The sequence below is a fragment of the Tamandua tetradactyla genome, chromosome 10 (assembly GCF_023851605.1).
Source record: "Tamandua tetradactyla isolate mTamTet1 chromosome 10, mTamTet1.pri, whole genome shotgun sequence".
NCBI lineage: Eukaryota > Metazoa > Chordata > Mammalia > Pilosa > Myrmecophagidae > Tamandua > Tamandua tetradactyla.
In genome coordinates, this window is record NC_135336.1 from 9,671,549 (window position 1) to 9,695,016 (window position 23,468).

At 38.7% G+C, this 23,468-nt stretch overlaps 1 protein-coding gene across 1 annotated transcript; it reads right to left on the minus strand.

Moving 5' to 3' along the window:
• Positions 1 to 5,326: 5,326 nt before the first annotated feature.
• CLDN1 (claudin 1) lies at positions 5,327 to 19,642 on the minus strand. The gene is made up of 4 exons (XM_077117876.1): positions 19,209 to 19,642; positions 10,149 to 10,313; positions 7,945 to 8,029; positions 5,327 to 6,314 (listed from the first exon to the last, which is right to left on the minus strand). Exons 1-4 carry the CDS (start codon positions 19,429 to 19,431, stop codon positions 6,152 to 6,154), a joined length of 636 nt encoding a protein of 211 aa, XP_076973991.1. The 5' UTR covers positions 19,432 to 19,642; the 3' UTR covers positions 5,327 to 6,151.
• Between the last annotated feature and the right edge of the window lie 3,826 nt (positions 19,643 to 23,468).

Genomic DNA, 23,468 nt, shown 5'->3' on the forward strand with positions numbered 1-23,468 from the left:
CCTTACATGACTTCTCTTTTGTAAAATGGCTTTTCATGATTTTTTTTTCCTATTGGGTTATATATCTTTTTAAACTGATTTTTCAGGATTCTTTTTATATTATGGATATTAAACCTCCTTGTTATTTATATGGTGAGTATATTCTCCCAATTGTGGCTTGTCTTTTAGCTTTCTCATTGTGTTTGATGAACAGAAGTTCATTTTAATGTAGTTACATATATTTATCTTTTTACAACAGTAAGGTCTTTATGTTTTCCTGTATTTTCTCTGAAAAGTTTTCAGATTTTGCTTTACAGATTAACACCTCTAGAATTGAATTTTTGTGTATGCTATGAGTTAGAGATCAAGTTTTTTCCCCACATTGATAACCACCTGTCGCACAGCATATGTTGAGACCTCTTTCTCATCATAGCATTTCTCCATTGATCTGCAGCTATCACAGTCCATATATGCTTGGGTATACTTTGGACTTTATTCCACTGAACAGTTTGTGTTTACTTCTGCAGAAGATTTCTGGGAAAGTTTTGATTTTCTGACATGTGTACCAGTGCTTTCTCCTTGTTGCTTTCTTCTTTCTCTTTCTCTTTGTTTTTCATCATCTTCTTGCTTGCAATAAGATAATAGGCTGAAGGTAGAGTACCTTTTAAAGTCATAATATGATATGAGATTGAAGCAACACACTAAGGGGAAAGCACATCCTTAATGGAAACAGGAAATTGAATTGACAAGTCAATCGAAACAGAAAAAAGAAAAAAAGCTGCTTTGGGAGAACAATATGCTCCAGTCCAGGGCAATTCATTAAGAAACGTTTGTCCAGTTTTCAAACTTAAGCTTTCCCAAATTGGTTAGGGTGTGTGTGTTTTCTGTCTCTTTTTGAGTGAGGGGAGAATGAAAGCAAATGGATATTTAATGAAATGAAATCACAGAAATGCCATTAATTTAAAATTAGATGAGGCATGGTTAGGATTTAGGAAGGATTTCCTTGATAATTCTGTATAATAAAGAAAATTAACTTGGATCCCACTTTAGAAGAACTTATCTTCTTGAGCTAATACTGTTTGCTAAACAGAAGCCTGTTCTTTAAAACAGAATTTGTTTTGTATTAATGACTGTACTTGGGGGTAATTTAAAAATTAAATTAATTAAAAAAATCAAAGAAATAGGAGAAAAGTTTCCAAAGACCCCCTCCCCTTAAGCACCACCCTCTAGTTCACTGCCCCCCAAAATATGACACCAGAAAATAAAATCCTGACAAGTGAGAGGGTGAATAGACAGCCATGTAACCTATTCAGGATCTGGATGTGTATTTACTCAGAAGATTTTTAGATGAGTCCTGAGAGATGGCATAGCCTAGCGGCTGGTAACCTAAATCATACATTGGAATCACCTTGGGAGCTCATAGCTGTGTCCTTCCTCTCAGCAACTCCGATTTCCCCAGGCTGGGGCTGGACTCTGGAATTAGATGTTTCACAAAGCTCCCCAAAAGTTCCAAAACCTACAACCTCCAGATGGGTCCCTGGACCAGATAAGTCCTGAAACCTAGAGCACCCAGCCTCTCCAGAACATCAACTAATTCCATTCCCTTACCCCATATTATCAACAGCCCCTTCCCACATGAAAAAGTTAGAATGCCCCAAAGAGTGGGAGAAAGACCAAAGGTGAACTGGAGTTACACAGAGAAGGTCGGGTTTAACAAATGAGTGCTGAATCATTATACTTATATTTCTTTTAGCTTCCAGTACCTTAGAACACCTAGAAATAAAAACCTAAAATTGTGGAATTGTAACCCCATATCAAACTGAATTCTGTTCTACAACTAATTGTTGCACTGTGCTTTGAAATTAATTGCTTTTATGTATACATGTTATTTAAAGAGGAGGAGTATAACAGAGAAGATAAGATCTAACAAATGGGTATGACTGCTGAATCAGTATATTGATATTTCAATTAGTCTCCACTGTCTTGGAGCAGCTAGAAGGAAAAACGAACTGTAACCCATACCAAACTTTAAAATCTGTTGTATAACCACTGTTATAATGTATTTAGAAATTTATTGCTGTTTTGTATATATATTTCATAATCAAAAAAACATTGAAAAGATCAATCAATCGATCGAAATAAAAAATAAAGTTCCCTAGGTGACTCTTGTGTGCTGCTCTGGAGAGGAACCACTGGACTGGTCCAAGCGCTTTATTTTACAGATAAAGAAACAGCAGTTGAAATGTCCACAGTTGATATGGCTGATCAAGGACAGAACCAATACTAAATTTAAAATTCAGTTCTTTCTACTTAGCGTATTTCACACTGCTCAGGCCCAAGGCAGTGCCTTATTAGTTTCATAATTTCCTTAGCCTGAGTGCATTCAACAGGGCTGGACCTATGGAGAGTGATGAACAAATAGTAATTGAATGAATTCATATCTAATTTCCAATTGCCAATGCCGCCATGTTAGAAAATCTTAGTCAATGGAAGATGAGTTTGCAAAATACCATGAAGTTTTGAGAAGGTCTCTAGTTGCCTGAACAAATGAGTCATGTGTGAGGTAGGAAGCAGGGAACTTTAGAAATCTTAAATCTGAACCACATAGAAGAAAGGAAAAAATTCACAACCAGACCACACTAGGATTGAGAACATACTTTGAAATGTGAGAACATAGGGATTGTGCTGATTTTGCGTTTGACTGAGGCACTAAGCACCCTCAGAGCAGGTGCTAAGAGGGGAGGAAAAATGACTTGGTTTGTAGAACAATGGCACCCAGATAAGGATGAGCTCATGCAAAAGTGGTATCTACTTTGTGTGATTGGGAATCCAGGTTTTCACTCAGGAGTTCTTGGCAGGAGCACCTAGGAAATTTTTTCCTCTCAAGCTTTATGGTCCTTGCTTACAGATTTAAATTCTGTAGAAACAGAGTGGGGATTCTGGTGCATTTGCTTAATTTAAGGGGATTGCAATGATCTTAGTCTTTTTCCCAACATGCTAATGACCCATCATTAGACCTACAATCTTGTCTACAGGCCTGGTCTCTTTCATATGAGAATTGCCCAGGGGGAGGTCACATTTGGGAGTTTCATCAGTTATTGATATTTAAAGATAACCAGTGAGTTTCATCATCTGCTTTCCTAAAAACTAGTTTTGATAATAATCATGACAAACACAAGAATTGATTTTTACCTGCTGTCCTTCACTCTCCCATGGAATGAAGAATGTGACCCCTGAAGTTTGCACAGTGCTTCAGTTAACAAAATACCTCTTTTAGACGTTCATTGTACCATGTTTCCTTTTTATAGATGAGGAAAGTGATTGACTCCAGGCATCCTCTTGTATCATAAACCTTGATGAGGAGCTCGGTTTGAGAGAGATAGGGCATTTTCAAGGGTGGAGCTGCTCAAATATTTGATAGATGGCCTCGAGGCAATAGGAGCTCTTTGCCAGGAACATGTAGTGCGTCAGATTCTATCCCAAGCCGCCTCCTAGCCCTAGCGTAACAAACTTGAAATCAGTGATTAGAAAAGCAAGCCAAGAACCATTTTTATTTTTACTAAAAAACAAAAAGTTTATTGAAAAAGAGTAATTGCTTTATACAAATCCCCATTACAAAAAAAAAAAAAGGGAAACAATTTTTTTATTCGTCTGTTTCCAGGTATGTAACAGAGTATAAAAATATGAAAATGGTATAAATTTTGTAACAATTCTGCTTGTCATTTTGAACTCTAGATTTCTCTGTGGATTTTAGCAACTGTCACTCACATGCATTGGTAATCACACATCATTTGCGTCTATGAATGTGGCACAGGTTTTTGAATTTTATCTTTTAGGAACACAGACTCAAGTTTGGAAGCCACACTCAAATGTACCAGGTTCAAGTTGATATACTCCTTTGGAAAATTTTCTCATGTTGTCTCACTATGAAGCCCTATTCCCAAACTAACTATCCTAGTGGTATCAGCTACCAGCTAATAGCAGTAGCTGTCAGTGCATCACTTTTTAGATTATACCTACCTATTCTTGGGAGTTATGATACAAAAATCTCCCATATTTCCAACACGTGTGCTTTTGTTAAACACATTTCATCTGCAGATGTCCTAGGCTTAGTCCACATCGCTGAAAAGAAAAAAAACTTAGCCACAAAAAGCATCAGGCTATAATGACTAAAAAAACTAAATGCTAGAGTTCTTTTCATTTAGTGAGCTGAACTACACTTTAGTGTAGTGAACTACACTCTTGAGAAACTAAGTAAGGCAAGAAAAGTTCTCTTTTCAGTAATTTGAAAAGTAACCCCAAAACTCATGGACCTGAATTCCTCAGTTATTTTTTTCCGATGCAGCAATTTTCACCTTTCAAAACCACATTTACATGGGTGGGTGACGATGGCTGGAGCAGTGGCAGAGTTCTCGCCTGCCATGCCAGAGACCTGGGTTTGATTTCCAGTGCCTGCCCATGACAAAAAAAACAACAACAACAACAAAAAAACAAAACACATTTAAATATATGCCATCTCACCAGATCATCAGAACAGCCAGCTAAGTAGGCGGGTAAGGAGTAACCAACCCCTTTTTTTACAGATCAAGCAATAAATCTAGGGCAGCCAAATGCCTTGCCCAAATACAAACAGTAACTGATAGCACCAAGCTCAAGTCCAAGTCCAGGTCTCTAGACACCAAAGACAATACCCTTTCTATTGCATCATCTTTCTCAAGCATAAGTGGACTGGAAAACTAACAACTGTTAAAATTGAACTGAGCACCAACAATGCGCTAGGCATGACTGAAAGAAAGGAAATGATCCGGTGGAGAAAGGAAGATGCTGAATGCTGTCAAGGTGTTGCTGTAGGTTTTAAACAGCCAAGCCAGCAAACAAAAACACTACTTAGGAATATTTCATGTTCAAAGAATGAGACTAATGTCAACTAATTAAAACTCACACCACTTCTACCAGCTGATTAAATAGCATTATCTCCATTTCATTTGACAGATGGAAAAAGGGGTAGAAAGATGAAGTGATTAGCTTACAGCTACAGAGATAATATTTGTCACCCGATTATCACTCCAGAAGGCCCAGCGCTTCATTCAGACAAACAGACCACACCTCTCTGGGGGCAGAGGTAAACTATCTGGTAATTTCATATGGAGAAAGCAATACAGTTGAGGAGAGGAAGAGAAAAAAAAGACCATTTGAGAGAATATACAATTGTGAATAAGCAGCTTCAAAATTCAATCAATCAAATTGTGTTACAACACCTGGGAAAGTAGCACACAGCTACTCAATCGGACAAATATTTTCAAAGCAAACAAGAAGTGTTATAGGTCAGAGAACAGGGACTGTGTGGGAAGGTCAACAGGAATATATTTTGGTCATGTAGAAATATTTACATCCAAAGCTCAAATTCCCAATAGACTCTTATTGACTTAAGGAATTAAAACACAAGCTTATTAAACTTATCATCAACTTGGGGTTTAGAGACCAACCTAATAAAAAATTGAGTAATGACCTAAGGAGAATAACCTACTGATGAAGAAGCAAATGCTACCAGATCATGGCTTAAAAAAAAAAAAAAAAAAGCATATGTAAGGGGCACACATAAAAAAAAATTAAAAGAATTCATATTTGGTAGAGTTGGTTAGGTTTTATGTCCAAGACACTAAAACATGATAAGAATATAATGAGTTTTGACATATTGATCATATACATATACAAATAGAAAGACGGGAAATACAAAAATCAACCACTTATTTAATCAGCATGGAATTAAATATATATATTTCTTTTTTTAGTGATATTTTAAGTTGGGCAGGTGACAACATAATGAGAGTAAGAGTTTCTGTCCAATATTTTAATAGAAAAACATGTATATACACATAACTATATATATATTTAAGGAGTGCCTCTCCCCCAATTTGAGTATGATTACTCACAGTGGGAAGCAATAATTAAAATGGACAGAGCTTCCATCTTGTACTAAGATAAGAGGGAATGGAGATAAAATAAGACTAAATTATTTTTAGCAATGGGTACTTAAAAAAATATGTTGTTGTTGTTTAAACACCAAAGTTCAGACTATAAGAGTCAAAGGTCTAAGGTCTTAATGTCGACGATTATATTTTACTGTCCATTTTCTATTTGCTCCAGCAGAGTTGTCTCCTTCTCTTCTGTATCACACATAGTCTTTCCCGCTGGAGGGTGCAGGTTTTGGATAAGGCCGTGGTGTTGGGTAAGAGGTTGTTTTTCGGGGACAGGAACAGCAGAGTAGGGCACCTCCCAGAAGGCAGAGAGAAGCTGCAGCCCAGCCAATGAAGAGAGCCTGACCAAATTCATACCTAAAAAGAAAAGCCAATTCACTTGTTTAATCAATGAGTCACTGACAACTTTTCTAATAAAGCTAAGGGAGGAAATCAACACCATATTCATTTATTTCCATTGAAAATTACCTTCCAAATCCCTTGGGAAGCACTTTAAGGTTTGTAAACACTTACATGCAAGAATATCTACACTGCAACTGTTGGCAATGTGCAATAGTAGATCAGACAACAGGTCATGCAATTCAAGGTTAATTATGCAAATATTTCTAAAAACTTTTCCCTCTGTAAACTTGTAAAGCAGATTTATATACTTTGGAAGATGGGTTTGTATCATGGTTCCTAGGCTAATGCTTAACACATCATGCTATTGCCCAGTTACAACCATTATCTAAACAGAAATTTCTACAGAGTGTGTTGGAGACTAAGTGTTTTTAGTAGTTGGCCCAGGCACATATATAAACTGAAATCTCAAATTCCTGATTTTATAATAAGATTTCTAAGCATGGCGCAGATCATTCTGGATAAAACTGATTCCAGTGATTGTATTAAGCCAGACTCTTGGGGCGAGGTATCTGTAAGTGAGTGTGGCCAATGAGGGTCCAGAAGAATGGATTTGAATTGCGAGGTCTGGATTTGAATCCTGATGCAAACTCTCAACTGCTGCTGCTACAGATTAGTACCTTTACCTCCCAACCTTAATTTCTTCTGTCAAAGTAGGATGATCCATCCCATCTGCCACCTAGGACTTCCTTCAGGACCATGTAAATAACAATTGCTCAGCGCATAGAAATTTATAAAGTGCTCAGGTGAAATTTTAGCCCATTGACCTCCAGCAGTTTCTGTAACTAGTTCACAACTATTATGGGATGGGCTCCAATCCAAACACTGGGATATGTGTTCTCCTATATGTGGGTGAGTACATTTATCTCGCCAACCACTGGGATTTTTCACCCATTCATCCTAGCATTTAACAAACAATAATTATGTCTTAACATCCTGACTCTGAACGTAGTTATTAGGCTTTAAAGATGTGAGGACAATGAGATGGAGAACCTTGCTCCTGATCAAAGAGGCAGCGGCATGAGAGCCAAGAGTCAGGTCTTTAACCTCGACAACTTACATTAAGATGCCCTTTGTTAAGCCAATGTTAAAATTGAAATGGAACACAGAATTATCTCAACTTACTGAAAAATATACCGTAGCTTTAGATGTAAAATTAAACTGTTGGGAATAAAGTGTTATTCATTAGCATCTATGATAGAACTATTTTTGATTAATCATAAACTGTGTATTAATTATAAATAATCATAGCTAAATGTTAAAAGCAACAGAATACACTTCAAAGGGGAAAGTTCAAATCTAGTTTTGAAAAGAAAAAAGAAGTAAAGGCTCAGCGTAAGTGGGAAAGTACAGAACTTGGAACTTTCTACTCTGAAGAGCAATTGTCTTCAATATAGGCTGCTAATGCAATTATCAAATTCATTTTAACATGAGTCAGAGGTCGTTTAAATTGTAAGATGGACATGAAATTTCAGAAAATTCTTTAAAAAAAATCTGGGTAGCTATGGTATAATAATGCTGGACTTTGTAAAACATAAAAAGTTTATTTTTTCAGAGAAAAAAATATTTTATCTATGAATAGCATTACCTGGCATTGACTGGGGTCATTGGATCATAGAATTCTTGAACAATTCTATTGCCATACCATGCTGTGGCAACTAAAACAGCCAGACCTATAGAAATTCAGAACAAAAGACTGTTAATCACTATAGAGCTCTGAGCCTTCATAAATATCCAATCCATTTAACCTAAAATTATTTTATAAGAAATAAACCTCATCAGCAGTGCTGACGTTTTAATTTTAGCATTAGGGAAACTGGAGATTCTAATATGATTTATTCAAAGCCTTCTGTGAAAAGAGACAAAAATATTAGGTTGGAGATAAGGATAGTTTATACTCTTCAATGTCAAATTATTCACTTACAGTTCAAAGTCATTGGCACAAATTTCACTTTTTTTTCACTTTGGAAACAATTAAGCAGGTTCATATTGTTCAAGATCTCCCAAAGATATTGTTATACAGTAATATACTAACACTTTTGATAACATCGATGGCTTTATTAGTATAGATATGTAGTCATTTCTAAAAGGGAGGATGAATCCTTCCACATTCTTCTTGAGCAAAATTCAGCATTTACATTTTTTTGCAGGATCAAAAAGAAAGGAAGCAGCTACATAGCAGGGAAAACCAAGATCTGTCTCAGAGGCATGAGAACACACAAATTCACATTCTCCACTGACCAGACTTGCCAATTATTATCTTGAGACTACATCATATATAAGAAATATACAATATCTAGATTTTTCTTGTCCAAAGAAACTAAGTGAACTCTTTCATAGGAACATCTAAGAATTCTTCAATATAGACAGATGATCTGTTTTCAAGCCTACCCTTTGCTCCCCCCAAATAGTGGTCCAAACTAATTGCCTCTAATACATGACAGAAAATACCATTGGTTTTGGCTGGTCAAAGAGACCATGAGAATGCTCATGGACCTGCAATCCTCATGCCCCAGGAGGTCCCTGAAACTGAAAGTGGAGGATATAATCACTTATGGGAGTCACATAAAGGCAAGCAAAGGAAGTTGCTGGGCAGTAAATTTATGCATAGTCTCTGATGTAGAATTAAACTGTTAATTAAAATTAGCCCCCTATGCCTTTTCTGACAAGAGCTAATTTGCGTTTGGATAAACTAAAAGGCTGATCACTTTAAATCAACCACATCTGTAGCAAAGGCACAGACATTTACCCTCCATTATTGGTTAAATTCATATTTTATGCTAAGGTAGAAGCCCCTACAATGTCTTTTGTCAAGGAGAAAATAAGAAAAGAAATTGTTTAAGTTTTTCCTAGTAGTAGACTTACTTCACTGATGTCATTTTCAAAAACAATAACTACTTTAGAGCACCCTATTTTAAAAATAAATCTTATTATAAGGTTTAAATTGAGTCATCCATGTTTTCTGGCTCTTTTTCTCTCATAGCACACATGTCTAATCCATCATTAACACAAATAAAGCAACCAACAAATAAACTCCCCAATTTTTTTTCTTTTTTTGCATGGGCAGGCTCTGGGAATTGAACCCAGGTCTCCGACATGGCAGGCGAGAACTCTGCCACTGAGTTACTATTGCACAGCCCCCAAATATTTTTATTGGAAATTTTAACTTCATTCTTCTTTCCTTACTTCTTTCCTAATTTTTTCTTTCCTAACTCATTGAACCTAACTTCCTACCATTTCAGCATTCTACCACCACTCCAATTGACTTGTCTTGCCACTGAACTAAGACCTCATGGTCACTCTGGAATCAGTTTTGCCCACCTGGAATGTTGTCCTTATTTTTCTCCAATACCTCAAGGACACGTGCGATTCATATGTTCTTTATGTTTTTCTCTTACTATTTTCCAACTTCTCATCTCACAGCTGTTATCATGTAGTGTCTTTACCATAAAATATGTACTGAATTTTGAATGATATAGAATAGTTCCTTAGGATTTGCCAGCATAAAACATCTCTTTTCACTTGGGAAGAGATTGGTTCTAACAAACCAGTGAGCATCTGAAATATCAATGAATGGACCTTCCCACAGTGAGTACGAATCTCAAATTTTCATCTGGTTCTTCTGTTTGGAACATGAATGCTGACTGGACTTAAGGTCGATGTTTGCAGATTTTAAATGGATCAAAATAAATGAAGTGCAATAAACCACATAATCTAAGGAAACCAAAAGCTAGATCTCAAACCATAGCAGGATAAGTTAGTAAGGTGAAAGGGAGGCAAGTCCTGTTTTACCTGCAATTAAAAATATCACACCCCCAATGACAGCCATTCGCATCTTCTGAACTTCATCGTCTTCCATGCACTTCATACATTTCATGCCAATGGTGGCCATGAAGAGCCCCAGCAGTCCCAGCAAGATGCCAATCACCATCAAGGCACGGGTGGCCTGCAAAGTGCCTGGTAGGGAAAAAAATATCAGAACATTTAAAAATCATCATATCTAGACAAACAAGAGAAGAGTGGTAGAAATAACTAAGCCTATTTCAACATTGTATGGAAACCCTAGTTCTAGTGATGTTTGGTTACAAATAACCAACTCTTTAGATATAGACCACCAAACCATTATAATACAAAAACCTCATCATCCATCCAGCCACGTTTGAAGACCATCAAGAGGTCAACTGCTTCCAAATCACTGGTTAAAGATGTGTTCTGAGACAGCAGTACCTATATACCCTGGAATCTTCAGAATTGTGTGTGTGTGTGTGTACCTGTGCATCCTAATAAGGATGTGCATTCTTATATTTTCTTCTCCACAAAAACAAGAGCTGCATGTGAGTGTGTGTGCATGTGTGTAAATAAGAGACCCTCCAGTGCTAACATTTTATCACTCTAACAAAATTTCAAAATTAACCAGAAAACTAATTGATGACTTAGTTGGATAGGTTTAGCTGAACCAGTAATTCTTTAATCCTAAATAATGGGGTATTTTAATTCAGGAATAACAACCATATGTATTTTCCCTAATTCTAAATCATTTATAGTTAAAATTTTTTACAATATATCTTGGTATTAGTTAGTGGCTTTATACCCCATTAATAAAGCTTCAGAGAGAAAAAAACTCATGGATTTGAAAGATAAGAAATGGACTTTTCATAGATTATTATTGCTATATAAATAACATTTGTCTCTCCAGTGACTATGGGGAAATATGACAAACATTTTCTTATAAAAAAAAATCTTTGATACGTTAGTTTGAGACATAGTAGGTTCTTATTTAGAGATATTTTTAAAAACTGAATTGTCATGCTGTAAAATGGAGAATACAATAATGTGATACCATCATTGTGGCATGAAAACTAAACTGTGTCAGGATTTAATGCTAGGTAGAAGAGGTTGATTAAATTCTATGTTTATTTCCTACTTTTACATAAAGATTATCCCATTGATATTAACACATGGCAAGCAATTTTGCATGTATAATTATTAATTACACAGTAAGTAACCATGTTTCCTTGGCTAAGTGATTTAATATTCTTTGGGATCAAGTTTCTATTATGTAAAATGTGAATGAAGATACATCTCACCAATGAGTTTGAACAATTGACATCTTGGTGGTTTTTTAAAAGTGGCTGAAATCATGGAGAGGTTTTATGTCTCAATTTCTGTTTTAGACTGAGGCTCAGTTTTTATTTTTTATTTTATTTTTTGAGTGGTGCATAGTGGAAGCCAAGATGAATCTGTTTGATTTAATTAGAAAACAAAACAGTGACACACACCCTTCTCCACCTCCCGACACATCTGCCTCCTCGTAGAGGTACACAGACACACATAAACATTGTGCACGGATGTGCACACACACTTCTGAAGATTCCAGGCTGGATAGGTACTGCTGTTATCAAAATACATGTTCCATGAACCATGGGTGTACCAGAAACTGAAGCTGCTCATAAGAGCATTACAAAACTCTTCCCTTGGAACACTAACCCTACTATGGCATGAAGAGAAAAGTATCAAGAACTCCACTGTTAAGGTATGTCCTTCTTCCAATTTACCAGCAGCTCCCCGCCCCCTCCCCACAAGCACAAAGAGATACAAGGAGGTTTATTGCAGAATTCTTTGTAATAAGGAAAAATTGGAAGTCCATCAATAGTGGAATGCATAAATCAACTGTAGAATATTCATACACTGGAGTACCCTTTAAAGTAGTTAAAATGAGTAGACTAGATATATGTGTATCAATATGGCTAGATCTCAAAATAGAAATGGTGAACAAAAAAAGAAAAAGCCAAGTTTTAGTATAATATGGATGGGGGATACAATGTACATAAAAATTTAAAACAAGCCAACACTATATATGATTTACGGATACATTTATATTGTTTATGGATGCAAATGTGGACCTGAAGGATACACACTGTTATAGATTGAATTGTGTCCCCTCAAAATACCAGCAAATTTTGCAAAGACAAACATTACTTAGAAGGAAAATGAGAAAAATCCCTAAATTTTTATATATAATGAGATTTCAGATTTGGTCCTAAGAATCCCCTCCAAATGAGAGCATTCCAGGCAGAGGAATCCTGGAAGAGGTGATGCTAAAAGTAATAAAGATGATCTATGTGTCTGGAGGACTGGGTGACCAACTACTCTACCACAGGAAACTAGGATGTGGAAAGTAAAATGAGATGGGTTTAGCAAGATAGGCTGTGTTCTGCAAGCTACAGTAGAGTTTGAACTTTATTCTAATTGTAATAATTAATTAATAATTATGTAATTAATAAATAATAAGTAAGTAATTGTAATTAGAAGTTATCGGAGGGTCTCAAATAATGGGGAGGCATGATTCTGACCCTCCATATAAGGAGCACACAATTAGTAAACATTCTTTCTATTATAGCCCTTGAAATTTCTATGATAGTCCTTTATATCTCACAGCCACCCCCATCACTTTGTCTTCTCATTGACCCGGTTTTCCAACCTTTTATAGTCACTTTTGCTGCTGTGTTCTGATCTTTCTCAAAGTTTTCTACCTTGTCAAGTTGCAGGGCTCCAAACTGGACCCAGCTTATTCAATCATCCTAATCTTACTTTAAGTAGAAACAGCAAGCCACCAGCCCAGCAGGTCTGAGCACTCAGATTATAGGGTACTTTTCACAAGGAGTCTGCTGGGCATCAGTCCATGAGTCAGGCTTGCATTAAACCACTGCCCTCCAAGGCAAGGAGCACATATGCCTAAACTACTCTGGGGCTCAGTCTGTACCCACCTGGGATTACCAAATAGTCATGTTTTTAATCTCTAATTTTTTCTCTTCAAGATCTCAAAGAAAACATATTTGATTTATACCACATCTATTTTGCCCTTACTACTTCTTTTGCAAACAAATTCCTAAGTGGGGGGGTGGGGTGGGTGGGACTGGTATTTTGTTATATGCTTGCTACAAACTCTACCATGTTTTATTTCTGTATAGACTTGTGGATTGTTTGTATAATGAACAAAAAATGGTGAAAAGAAAAACCTGTATTTGGGATTCATATAAACCACATAAAGCAAGAGAATGGTATCAAGTTTCATTTAAAAAAATCTGATAGAGAATGTTATTTTGCAAAACAGTATTTTCCCCGCATGCTCTGGCATGCATTGACTTGTGAAATTTCTTTGTACTTTGCAATAGTATATTGACAAACATAAAATCTCACCTCATTTCAGTGGAGACATTTGGAGAAATACTGAACTATAGTGATAAGTTAGAAAAATATGAAAAAAAAAAAATGTGGGGGCAGCTGAAAACTCACTAACCAGGCAAATGTAACAATAGGTTACAATAGGTGTTATGGAAACTTTCTTGGCCAGAGATTTAAAATATGTCATTGTAATCTCCTTGATGACTTGGGCCAGACGCTTATTTGTATTTTCATCCATTAAGCACAATAGTCACATGGATACTACATCCATGTGGAAGTCACACGGATACCACAACTGTGTTCAATACATTTGAATTAGAACATTGCTTTATCCTTTAAAAATGGTACTAATATGATAGGTAAAATTACTCACTCCCCCATGTTTGGATGCATCTTTGAAATAATCTTGAGGAACTTCTCCCTAGAGAGCCTGCAGATGCTGAATCTTGCTACATAGAATCAGACTGGGTGTAGAGTACTAAATGCCAGAAACTCATACAGGAAGGAAGAATTTGCATTTTTTTGCTTAAATAAATCTCTTTTGAAAATTATGCAGTCAGTGAGCTCCCAGATGAAGTGCTCCTCAAATACAATGACGGGCAGCAGGGCAGAGAAGTTGAGATGTTTGAAAGCTAAAAAATAATCCTCTGAACCAGAGAGCTATGGCTAATTGCACTACTACCTCAGCCTACCTGAATGGATCAAATCTAAGAGCAAAGGTATCCCTTTATTAGGTTTCTGGAGACCTTAAATTTGCAAGTACCTGTACAATATCATCATCACTGGCTAAAGTTGTCTACAGAGAATCTGGTTAGTAAACAGTCCCAAATTTACACTGTCATCTCCAATAAGGTTCAACAGTAAACGGAAAAGGCCGCCTTTTAATTACACCTAGCTAGACTGATAATCTTGAGAATAAAGACCCCCTAACAAGTTCTCACCACTTTCAGCCTGCAAGTATAATTTTAAAATACTGACAAAGCTCTCTACTCATAAGACAAGATATGAGTTCGAAGTTATGATCTACAACAGTAAGGTTAATCAACGTAAGTACAGAAAGACAGGCATTGATAAGTATATGGATTTTTTTTCTCTTAAACTTTAAAGGTTTGCAAAACATTTACTAGCATAGTACTCTATTGCTACCCTATGTACTATATATCATGAAAAAAACATATACTTTATTCTGTTTCCTCACATAGTACCTCAGCAGTTGCTTAATAAATATCAGGTGAATAAATGAACCAACCACTGGGTGACTAGAACAAAAATGTTCTCTTCTCCCCCACAATTAAATGACCTCACCACAGTCTGTACACAGAGCTTTTCCACTTGTTAAATATTTCACTTTTACTGAAGTTTAAAGTTTCTCAACAGTCCTCAGTGTCGGGATTTCCATTTTATTGGTGCACGAGCTGATGGCCATTGGGTGTGAACTCAAAACACAAGCACAGTCAGGAACTGAAGCTCTCTGAGATGGCGCAGGATTCACAACTTTTCAGTATGTCCAGAAACATACATTTTCTGAAACATACATTTCAAAAAACATTACTGTTTTTTGTTTGTTTGCTTGTTTCTGAGAGCAATAGTCTCATGATTAAATTTACACATTTGTATTACCTCCATCCCATTGGCTCATCACTCCAATCAAGGAAACCTAAACTATATCACTTGTCCCTTCTCTTCAATCTCTGCAGTTAGTAACAAACAATGTTGGCACTGGAAGAGAATTTAGAAATCATCTGAGCCACATGCCTAGGACTGAGAATAAGGCAAGTTTCATGTTCGTTATATGGATGAATGAATCATAGATTCACCTCTCCATTCCTCCGACTCTGCCCTTATTGTTCATGTGGGGGAAACACCGCCCAGGGAAATCAACTGATTCACTATTATACACATGATTAGTTAGTACAAAACCAGAGTAAGAATTGAAATCTAATCCCAAGCCTGGATGTTTGTTTCGACTTCCATCAGTCCAAGAATCAGACCAACTCTTGGAACAGATCTGCACACTAACGGTCCTTCGCCCACCCTGGGTTCAGCAAGCATACTCATTCTGGAGAAGCATAAATGGGTGCCTTTTTCTCTGCCAATATGTCGAAGACTGTCTAGGTCAGTGATTTTGTCTCCCTGACATCATGGTGAGAGTACTGGAAAACCTCACTGACAACCAATGCTCATTAAGTACACCTACACTTATGTGGATTCATGCAAAGCAAGTTAAACACGCTAGAGGAGCTTATAAACAAATTACAGAAGTTCAGAGTTAGATGAGACTTAGAGAGAGTCTAGCCTAACCTCCCATTTGTCTGGTGCTTGGATCTTCCCTACAACATTCCTACAAAAGGATTACTCATCCTCTGTTTGAATATCTACCATGCAGCCTCCAAGGGGTTCCCAAACTTTGGACAGCTCTGGTTATTGAAGTCAAACAAGTAAAAGCAGTTAACTAAGAGCACTAAAAAGGCACCAGTTTCTCAAAAGTTTGAGACTTGGATGAAAACAAGGTAAGGTATACAGAGGAACCAAGAAAAGTCTTGGTTTTCTTGTTACAGATATATATGTACTTTGATCACTTTGCCAGTAAAATTCACTTGGTGTGTTATCATCCAGATAAACACAGTCCTGGATGCATGGGTGGTGCAGTGGTAGAATAGTTGCTTGCTACGCTGGAGACCCGAGCTCAAACTATATCGTGCCAACTATATCTGGCGCTTTCCTTCTTATATCCCGACTTTCAACTGTAAGGGTCATGAATGCCCAGTTTGGAACTGAATTGACTCATCCATAGCAAAATGACAATGCACAGTACAGCGTTTGTTTCCTCTAGGAAGTTTCTCAGCTACCATTTCATAAAGTGCTTTGAAAGAACCACCTCAAAGATGTCCTTTTATATCTCATTTTCTATGCTGTTTCAGCACATTGCATATCTCTTTAGATATCTCATTAGAACAGAACAAGGGACTTGAAAATTGGCCAGTGCTAAAGGCTTAAGGACCACCTGTACCTGGGACTACATTTGTTTGTTTGTTTTGTATTGGGGAGGTACATGGGTGGGGATTCAAACCCAGGTCTCTAGCATGGCAGAGAATATTCTATCACTGAACTGCCCATGCATCCAGGACTGCCTGCATCTGAACCGTAACACACCAAGTGTGTTTTACTGGCAAAGAGATCAAAGCACATTTTCCGGAAACCTGCAGGTAAGCTTTTCACCTTAAAAGCACTTCTTGACCATGGTGATGAATATACAACTATGTCATGATACTGTAAGCCATTGATTGTACACCATGTATGGAATGTTTGTATGTTAAGAATGTATGTGCTCGTGCATTGTATACATAAAAATTAAAAAAAAAAAGCACTTCTTGAAATGCAATACTTTCTTGGGAGTGGTATTCATATTTATAGAAAATCCTTTTCACCTCTGGACGTCACAGAACTATACCCAAAGCATCCAATGATTCATTATCTCAGGTCTTCATGTCAGGTGGGCGTGAGTGCCACTGCCCAGGTGAAGGAACAGAGACAAGATGTCTGGGCTCAAGCCAAATGGAACCAGTGAGTCATTAGCAAGTTAGGGGAGAAAACCCGTGAGCCAACCTCTCTTCTGGGAACTGGTTTTGAGAGAAAGACCTCAGCCCCACCTTGGATAAACTTTTACTACAGCCAAAATGAAAAGACAGCTCTGATCTGGAGGAAAACAAAACCATAATCAGGAAGAAATCTCCAAAGAGGGCATGGCAGTTTGAGGCAATTCCACCACAGTTTTAAAAAACTGTATTAATGATATTAATTAGGAATAAATAAAAATATTTATATGATCATGTGTAGCAAGATCTGTTTGACTATTTAAAACATGGATCAATCTGATTCTGATGGGTAAAAGAGGCTCAAGGGAATCCAATTTGAACATGTTGAAAGTAAATTATTTTCAACAGAGGACTACAATTGACCACGAGACTTCTCTAGAACTGCCCTTAGAACCTTCTCTATCAGCCAACCCCTCAGCACAGCACCACAACTGGACAGTCTCTGACACCATTTCCTTAAATATACTTATCTTTCTATAAGGAAATTCAATAATTTCTTAACTATTCACTTTAGAAATGGAAATAGAATACAGTAAAGCAATAAGCAATACAAAATTACAAAAAGTTTCTGGTATAAAGGAGAATCTTGTCCCTTTTTGGCATAAAAGGAACTTGAAAAGCTGAAATGACAACACAAAGACCATGCACGCTGACAGAATTCCATAGGTGTTTGTGTTTAAACAGAATCAGAATGCATTATTTTATAATTCCAAAATGTATGTTTGTTTGTTTGTTTTACAAAACCGCATGCACTATCAGAAGTTGCTCTGTAGTAGGAGGTAGAAACAGCAGTAAGAGGGTGATGCTGCTGGCAGCAGGTGGGTTAAAGTGCTGCTTGTTTATCTAAACAAAGACTGAGCAAACTCTTTTCAAGCTAAAGGGCATAACAGAGACAGCATACAATGACTGTGGTGGTTCTCAAGGAAAATACTCCAGTAATGCATCATTATTACCTAAGTGGCAATTTAATGACATTCTGATAAGGTATTCAAAAGGTTTTACTTAAAAAAAAAAAAAAAAAAGCTACGCTATCCTTCTCCCCAGAATCCTTAGAAATATTTTTGTCTACATAATCCTTTCCAACTTGACAGAAGTCAGAAAAGAACATCCATAATACAAGACTTCCTTCGTGGAAGATGGAAACTTGGAATAGACCCATATCCCCTCAGTCTCTCTCATGCCCCCCAGCCCAGCTGCTGATCTTTGTTTTCATCACTTGTGTCTGCTTTGCTGCCTTTTTTCTCATTGCCTTCACTGAAACTTTCATTCGATCTTATGATCAGGGGATTACTAGGACCTTTCTTTCCTGTCATCGCTTTTCCACCTGCCGCCAACCTTCTCTTTCTAAAACATCACTTCACAGCCTTACTCTTCTGAAGAAGCCCAGTTTGCAAACTGAGCCCTTTCAGGGAATCTCATGAGGCTTCTCCAAGGTGCTAAGCCTCGGAAGGGGATGAAAAGGAGCCTCCTTGCCCTTAATGAATCTTTAAAAGAAAAAAAGATCAAAAGACTCAATCACAAGTATGAGTAGAAGACACTGAGAAGGAATGTTCCACATAGGAATGAGACTTTCACTATGAAAAAGTCATAGTAAAAGTAACTGAAGCTTCCTTACCTAATACTCTGGATGATCTATTCATTTAACTTTACAAATTTGAGAAGTTACTAGGTTCCAACTTTTCAAGGCACCCCATTATCTTGTGTAAACCCTACCATTCCTCAGTTAATAGACTTAGATTGTCCAGCATAGGCCTAAGAGCTCAGCGTCTGACCCGGACTTTGCATCGCATTCGCCCCCAGCGGAATGTAAGCTGAAACCGCACTGGAGGGGGAAAAACTGTCACCCAGAGAATTAGAGGCGATACTGAGAATTTAGTTCTGAATCTCCCTTTTCCAAAAACCCGGGTTTTCTCCACTTCCTCCCTACAGAGCACATAATCAGAAGACTTGATCAACTGAAGACTGCTGACCACATGCCCTCACCATGGAATCGGTTGACAGGCAGTGCTCCATAACGGAGCCTTTAGGGCTTGAGGTCTCTGGACAGCGTTGGGGTGGGGGTTACACTCACTGTTCAGGCTCAGCAAGGAGTCGAAGACTTTGCACTGGATCTGCCCGGTGCTCTGAGACACGCAGGACATCCACAGCCCCTCGTAGATGGCTTGGGCCGTCACGATGTTGTCGGAGGCGTAGGAGTAAATTCTCCACTGGGGCAGAGCGGTGCTGACGATGGCGCCGATCCAGCCCAGAAAGGCCAGGATGAAGCCCAGCAGCTGCAGCCCCGCGTTGGCCATGGTTGCGTCTGGCGCGCGCGCTGGCTCAGAGGTGGCAGGTGGCAGAGGCGCAGAGTCTGCAGGTGCGCACCCGGGGCTCCCGAAGGTGGCGGAGCCGCGCGGAGTAGCAGCTCTAAGGGGGAGCCCTGCTCGCTGCGCTGCCACGGGAGAGGCTCTGGCTCCGGCTCGGGGTCGGCGCTGGAGGCTGGGCTGCCAAACTTGCGGCGGCTCGCAGGCTCCGGAACTGATGCTGAAGCTCGGGACACTAGGATTTAAAGCAGCCCCGCCCCCGGCCGGGCCGCGGCGCAGCACCTCCTGCCGGTTTCAGGGAGGTTCCCGGGGAGGGCCGGAGCCGGCGCCGGCCAACGCGCCCGCGGGGCGACCAGGCAGGCTCAATGCTCTCTCCACTCGCTCCTTCTCGTTTCTTTACTTGGTCAGCTTCTCGGGCTCTTTATTCACTCATTCGATCCACCCTTAGCATAAATTTACTGTGTATGTGTAAACACTAAAAATGCTTAGGTATGAAAAACAGAGCCCTCAAGAGTTCTGTAGTTTTGTTTATTTTCTTTTCCCAGTATGTATTAAAAGGCTTTTTTTTTTTTTTTTTACCTGTTATGGGCTGAATTATGTCTCACAGAAAGTTATGTTCAAGTCCTAATCTGGCCCCTCCTCCACGCGAATTTACTTGGAAATAGGATCTTTGAAGATGTGATTAGTTAAAAATGTGACCGGTTAGAGTAGGCTCTAATCCATTATGACTGGAGCCTTTATAAGAAGGGGTGAGGAAACAGCAGCCAGTCACGGGAGAAAACCTTGTGAAGTAGAGAGGTACATCGAAACCCATATACGAACAGCAAGGATTGCCGACAAACACCAGAATCTGGAAAGATTCTTCCCTTCTAGTTTCAGATGGAGCACGGTCCTGCTAACACACTTAAGGCTTCCAGAATTGTGCCCTAAATTTCTGCTTTAAGCCTTCCAGTTTGTGGCAGTTAGTTAAGGCAGCCCCTAGGAGACTAATTCAGGAATTCAGCCCCTTCTCCTGTTCTGTTCCAAAAAACCTTTCTCCTTTGTCCAGCTTCCTCCCCCTTCTTTCCTCTTCCAGTCCCCTTCTTCCCATCTCTGCACATGTCTTAACAAATTTTTATGAGTTATAGATTAGGAAACTGAGTACCAGAGAGGAAATATGATTTCCTAATATCACGCAGCAAATTTTATTAGCATTTCCAGTATTTTGTTCCCAGCCCACATATGCTTTCCATTGCATATCAGGTTGACAGGAACATATGTCCTTTAATCTATTATCCTCCTTCTGAAAATGCCATCCCATGTCCCCACCATCTCCACCATGGACTATTTCCCACAGCAGTTTGGCTTAAAGCAGAAATTCATTATCAGAGGTATATGGCCAGTGGCTCCAATGCAAAGAGTATTTCATTAATAAATTAGATGGAATTCATCAGAGGTGAGGCCATCTAAAAGTCTTTTACCAAGTAGAGAGAGGATTGGGCTGGGATTTAGGACATCTGGGTTCTGGCTGAGGTTTTTGTTGTCACTGGCTATTCCATGCCCTCAGGTTTGGTTTTACTTGAGTCTTTAGCTTACCTCTATGGGTCTCTGAAGCTTCCTTCTTTGCAAATACTTAGTGTGTTGTGGTTGGAAACAACCAAAATGTTTTCCCAATTGTTTTTGTTTGTGGTGTGAGTGTGGAGAAGGGATGCCTTTATGGTTTTAGTAAGAACAGAAGCTCTATAGAGGCAGAAATAAACCTGCTAAGAAGAAAATAAGATATGTGTCAATATCTATCTACTATGGGAACTGTCAGTTTTTGTGAGGTAGAGTGTGATGGTTAAATTTATGTGTAAAATTTGCTGGGTTATTTAGTTCGACTTTTTGTTGTTGTTGTTAAATACTGGCCTAGTTGTTGGGTGGAGGCATTTTGTAGATGGGATTAGCATCTACATCAGTTGACTTTAAATCAAAGAGATTACCCTCAATAGTGTCAATGGCTTCATCCAATCAAGTAGCAGTCTTAAGAGGAAGAAAGGAGGGTTCCAGGGAACAGAATAAATTCTGGTCTCAAGACTATACCTTCCCTTCCTTTCTGAGTTTCTAGATTGAGGAATTCAGACACAAGATGTCAACATCAGTCTTACTAGAACATCCAGCCACTGACCTGCCATAGGGAATTCGGGCATGCCAGTCCCACAATCACATGAGCCAATTCTTTCTAATACATTTAATTCATTTAACTTCTTTATCTTTATCTACATATATCCTCTCGGTTATGGAGAGGGTTCTGGAGAACCCTGACTAATACAGAGAGGTATAAAAATTCAAAGTTGGGAAGAGAAAAATGAAAAAAATCCCTACCACCCTCACCTTCACTTCACCATCACTGGATTCCAGGAAGGCTCTAAACTGTACTGCGGGGTCACATCCATGATATGTTTTCTGAGCCCAGACCCACAGTCAGTGATTCTTTCTAGGTTCAGATAGATCTCTTTTGGGGGGGCCTATTGATGTGGGTGAAGAGAAATAAATCATATTTGATTTATTTATCAGCCAGCTCCTTAGCTCAAATGAGGTTCTCAGAATTTGCTGTAGGTCTACGTCAGTCCAATGCGAATCATATAGTCATATCCTTTTTTTTACTTCCAGTCAACTCAGAATTACATTTTTGCAAAGGTTTTTCTTGATTCAGATTTGATTAAATAAGAAAAGATTTAAGTTCAAATCTGTCTAAGAACCTGTTTCTATCATTCCAGACTGTTCCTCATTCTTCCTGTGGGCAGGGAAGTAGAGGGATGAATTCTGTGGTAAACACAGCCCTCTATTTTTCTGTTTCGTTTTATTTTGTTGTATTCTAGGTCTGTCTGAGGTGATTACTTCACTGCCCACAGCCCCATTTGTGAGGCTGAGTTGAATGCGGTTTACTCCACTGTATCCATGGCCATCTCTAGCATCCTTAATCCTGTCTAGTTTTCTGTCCTTACCCTCAGAGCAGAACACAGGGTAGACAATGGCTTGGCATAAATCCATCAGCTCAAGAGGAAAAGCCACTTAGAAATGCTGGCCTTTCATAAATGAGGCAGAAACAATAAAGACTTCACTGTGACCAACCAGGTCCTAGGAAGGCCAGAAACTGAGTGGCAGATATCCTGACCTGCCAAATAGGAAAATCTGCTCTCTACCCTTGGACAGTTTCCCCATCAATAAAACTTTGGGAGTGACTTGTAAAAGGCCTCTCAGGTGTAAAGCTTTCATGACTCTAATAATAGCTGACACTTGCTGGTAATAGACTCTTTCAGCAGGTGTTGGGGTCAGGGCTTTCTATACACTTCTATGGGGAACATGACAGAGACACGAAGAGGCCAAGTCACTTGCTCAGGGTCATATTTGGTAAAAGGCAGCAACGGGATTCCAGTCTACAAAGTCTGACCCTGGAGCCCCTGCCTTTAACACCTGTCCTATTTAACACATTGCAACTGCTTCCATGGGTGAACCAAATCAATTGAGGGCAGTTGACTTGTCATGGAGGTTTGAATATCTTCACAATGTGTTTCTAGCTCCAGGCAGCTCTACTTAGTGACTGCCCCCTATGCTCCTTCCTGTCTCATCTCAATCTCTGTTGCTGCCCACTGAGAATCTTCACCTTAGGGTGGGAGGTGTTGCTGCCAAGGAGTGGGGTATGGATTTACTCACTGTCTCTAAGTGGCTGATCTTTAGACTCAGACATGGCCTTGAGAACCAGGAACAGGTAGAAGAGATACACACAGGGAATGAAGTAAAGGTGAGGCGACAGGTGGTAGAGAGTGTCAAGAAAAAACAAATTCACCAAAGGAAGGATGGCAAATTCTCAGGTATGGTTAATTATGAGAGTAAGTAAGCCTTTGGGATGTAAATTTTTCACTTAATAGTAATACATGTTTATGTTGACTTTTCAAGGCTTCTCAGGTGGTAAAAGCAGAATAGATGGACACATGACTAAACTGTCTTCTATCATTTAGGGTGCGAGGGAGAGCTCAGCGTACAAATAGAGTTCACATGAATTTCAG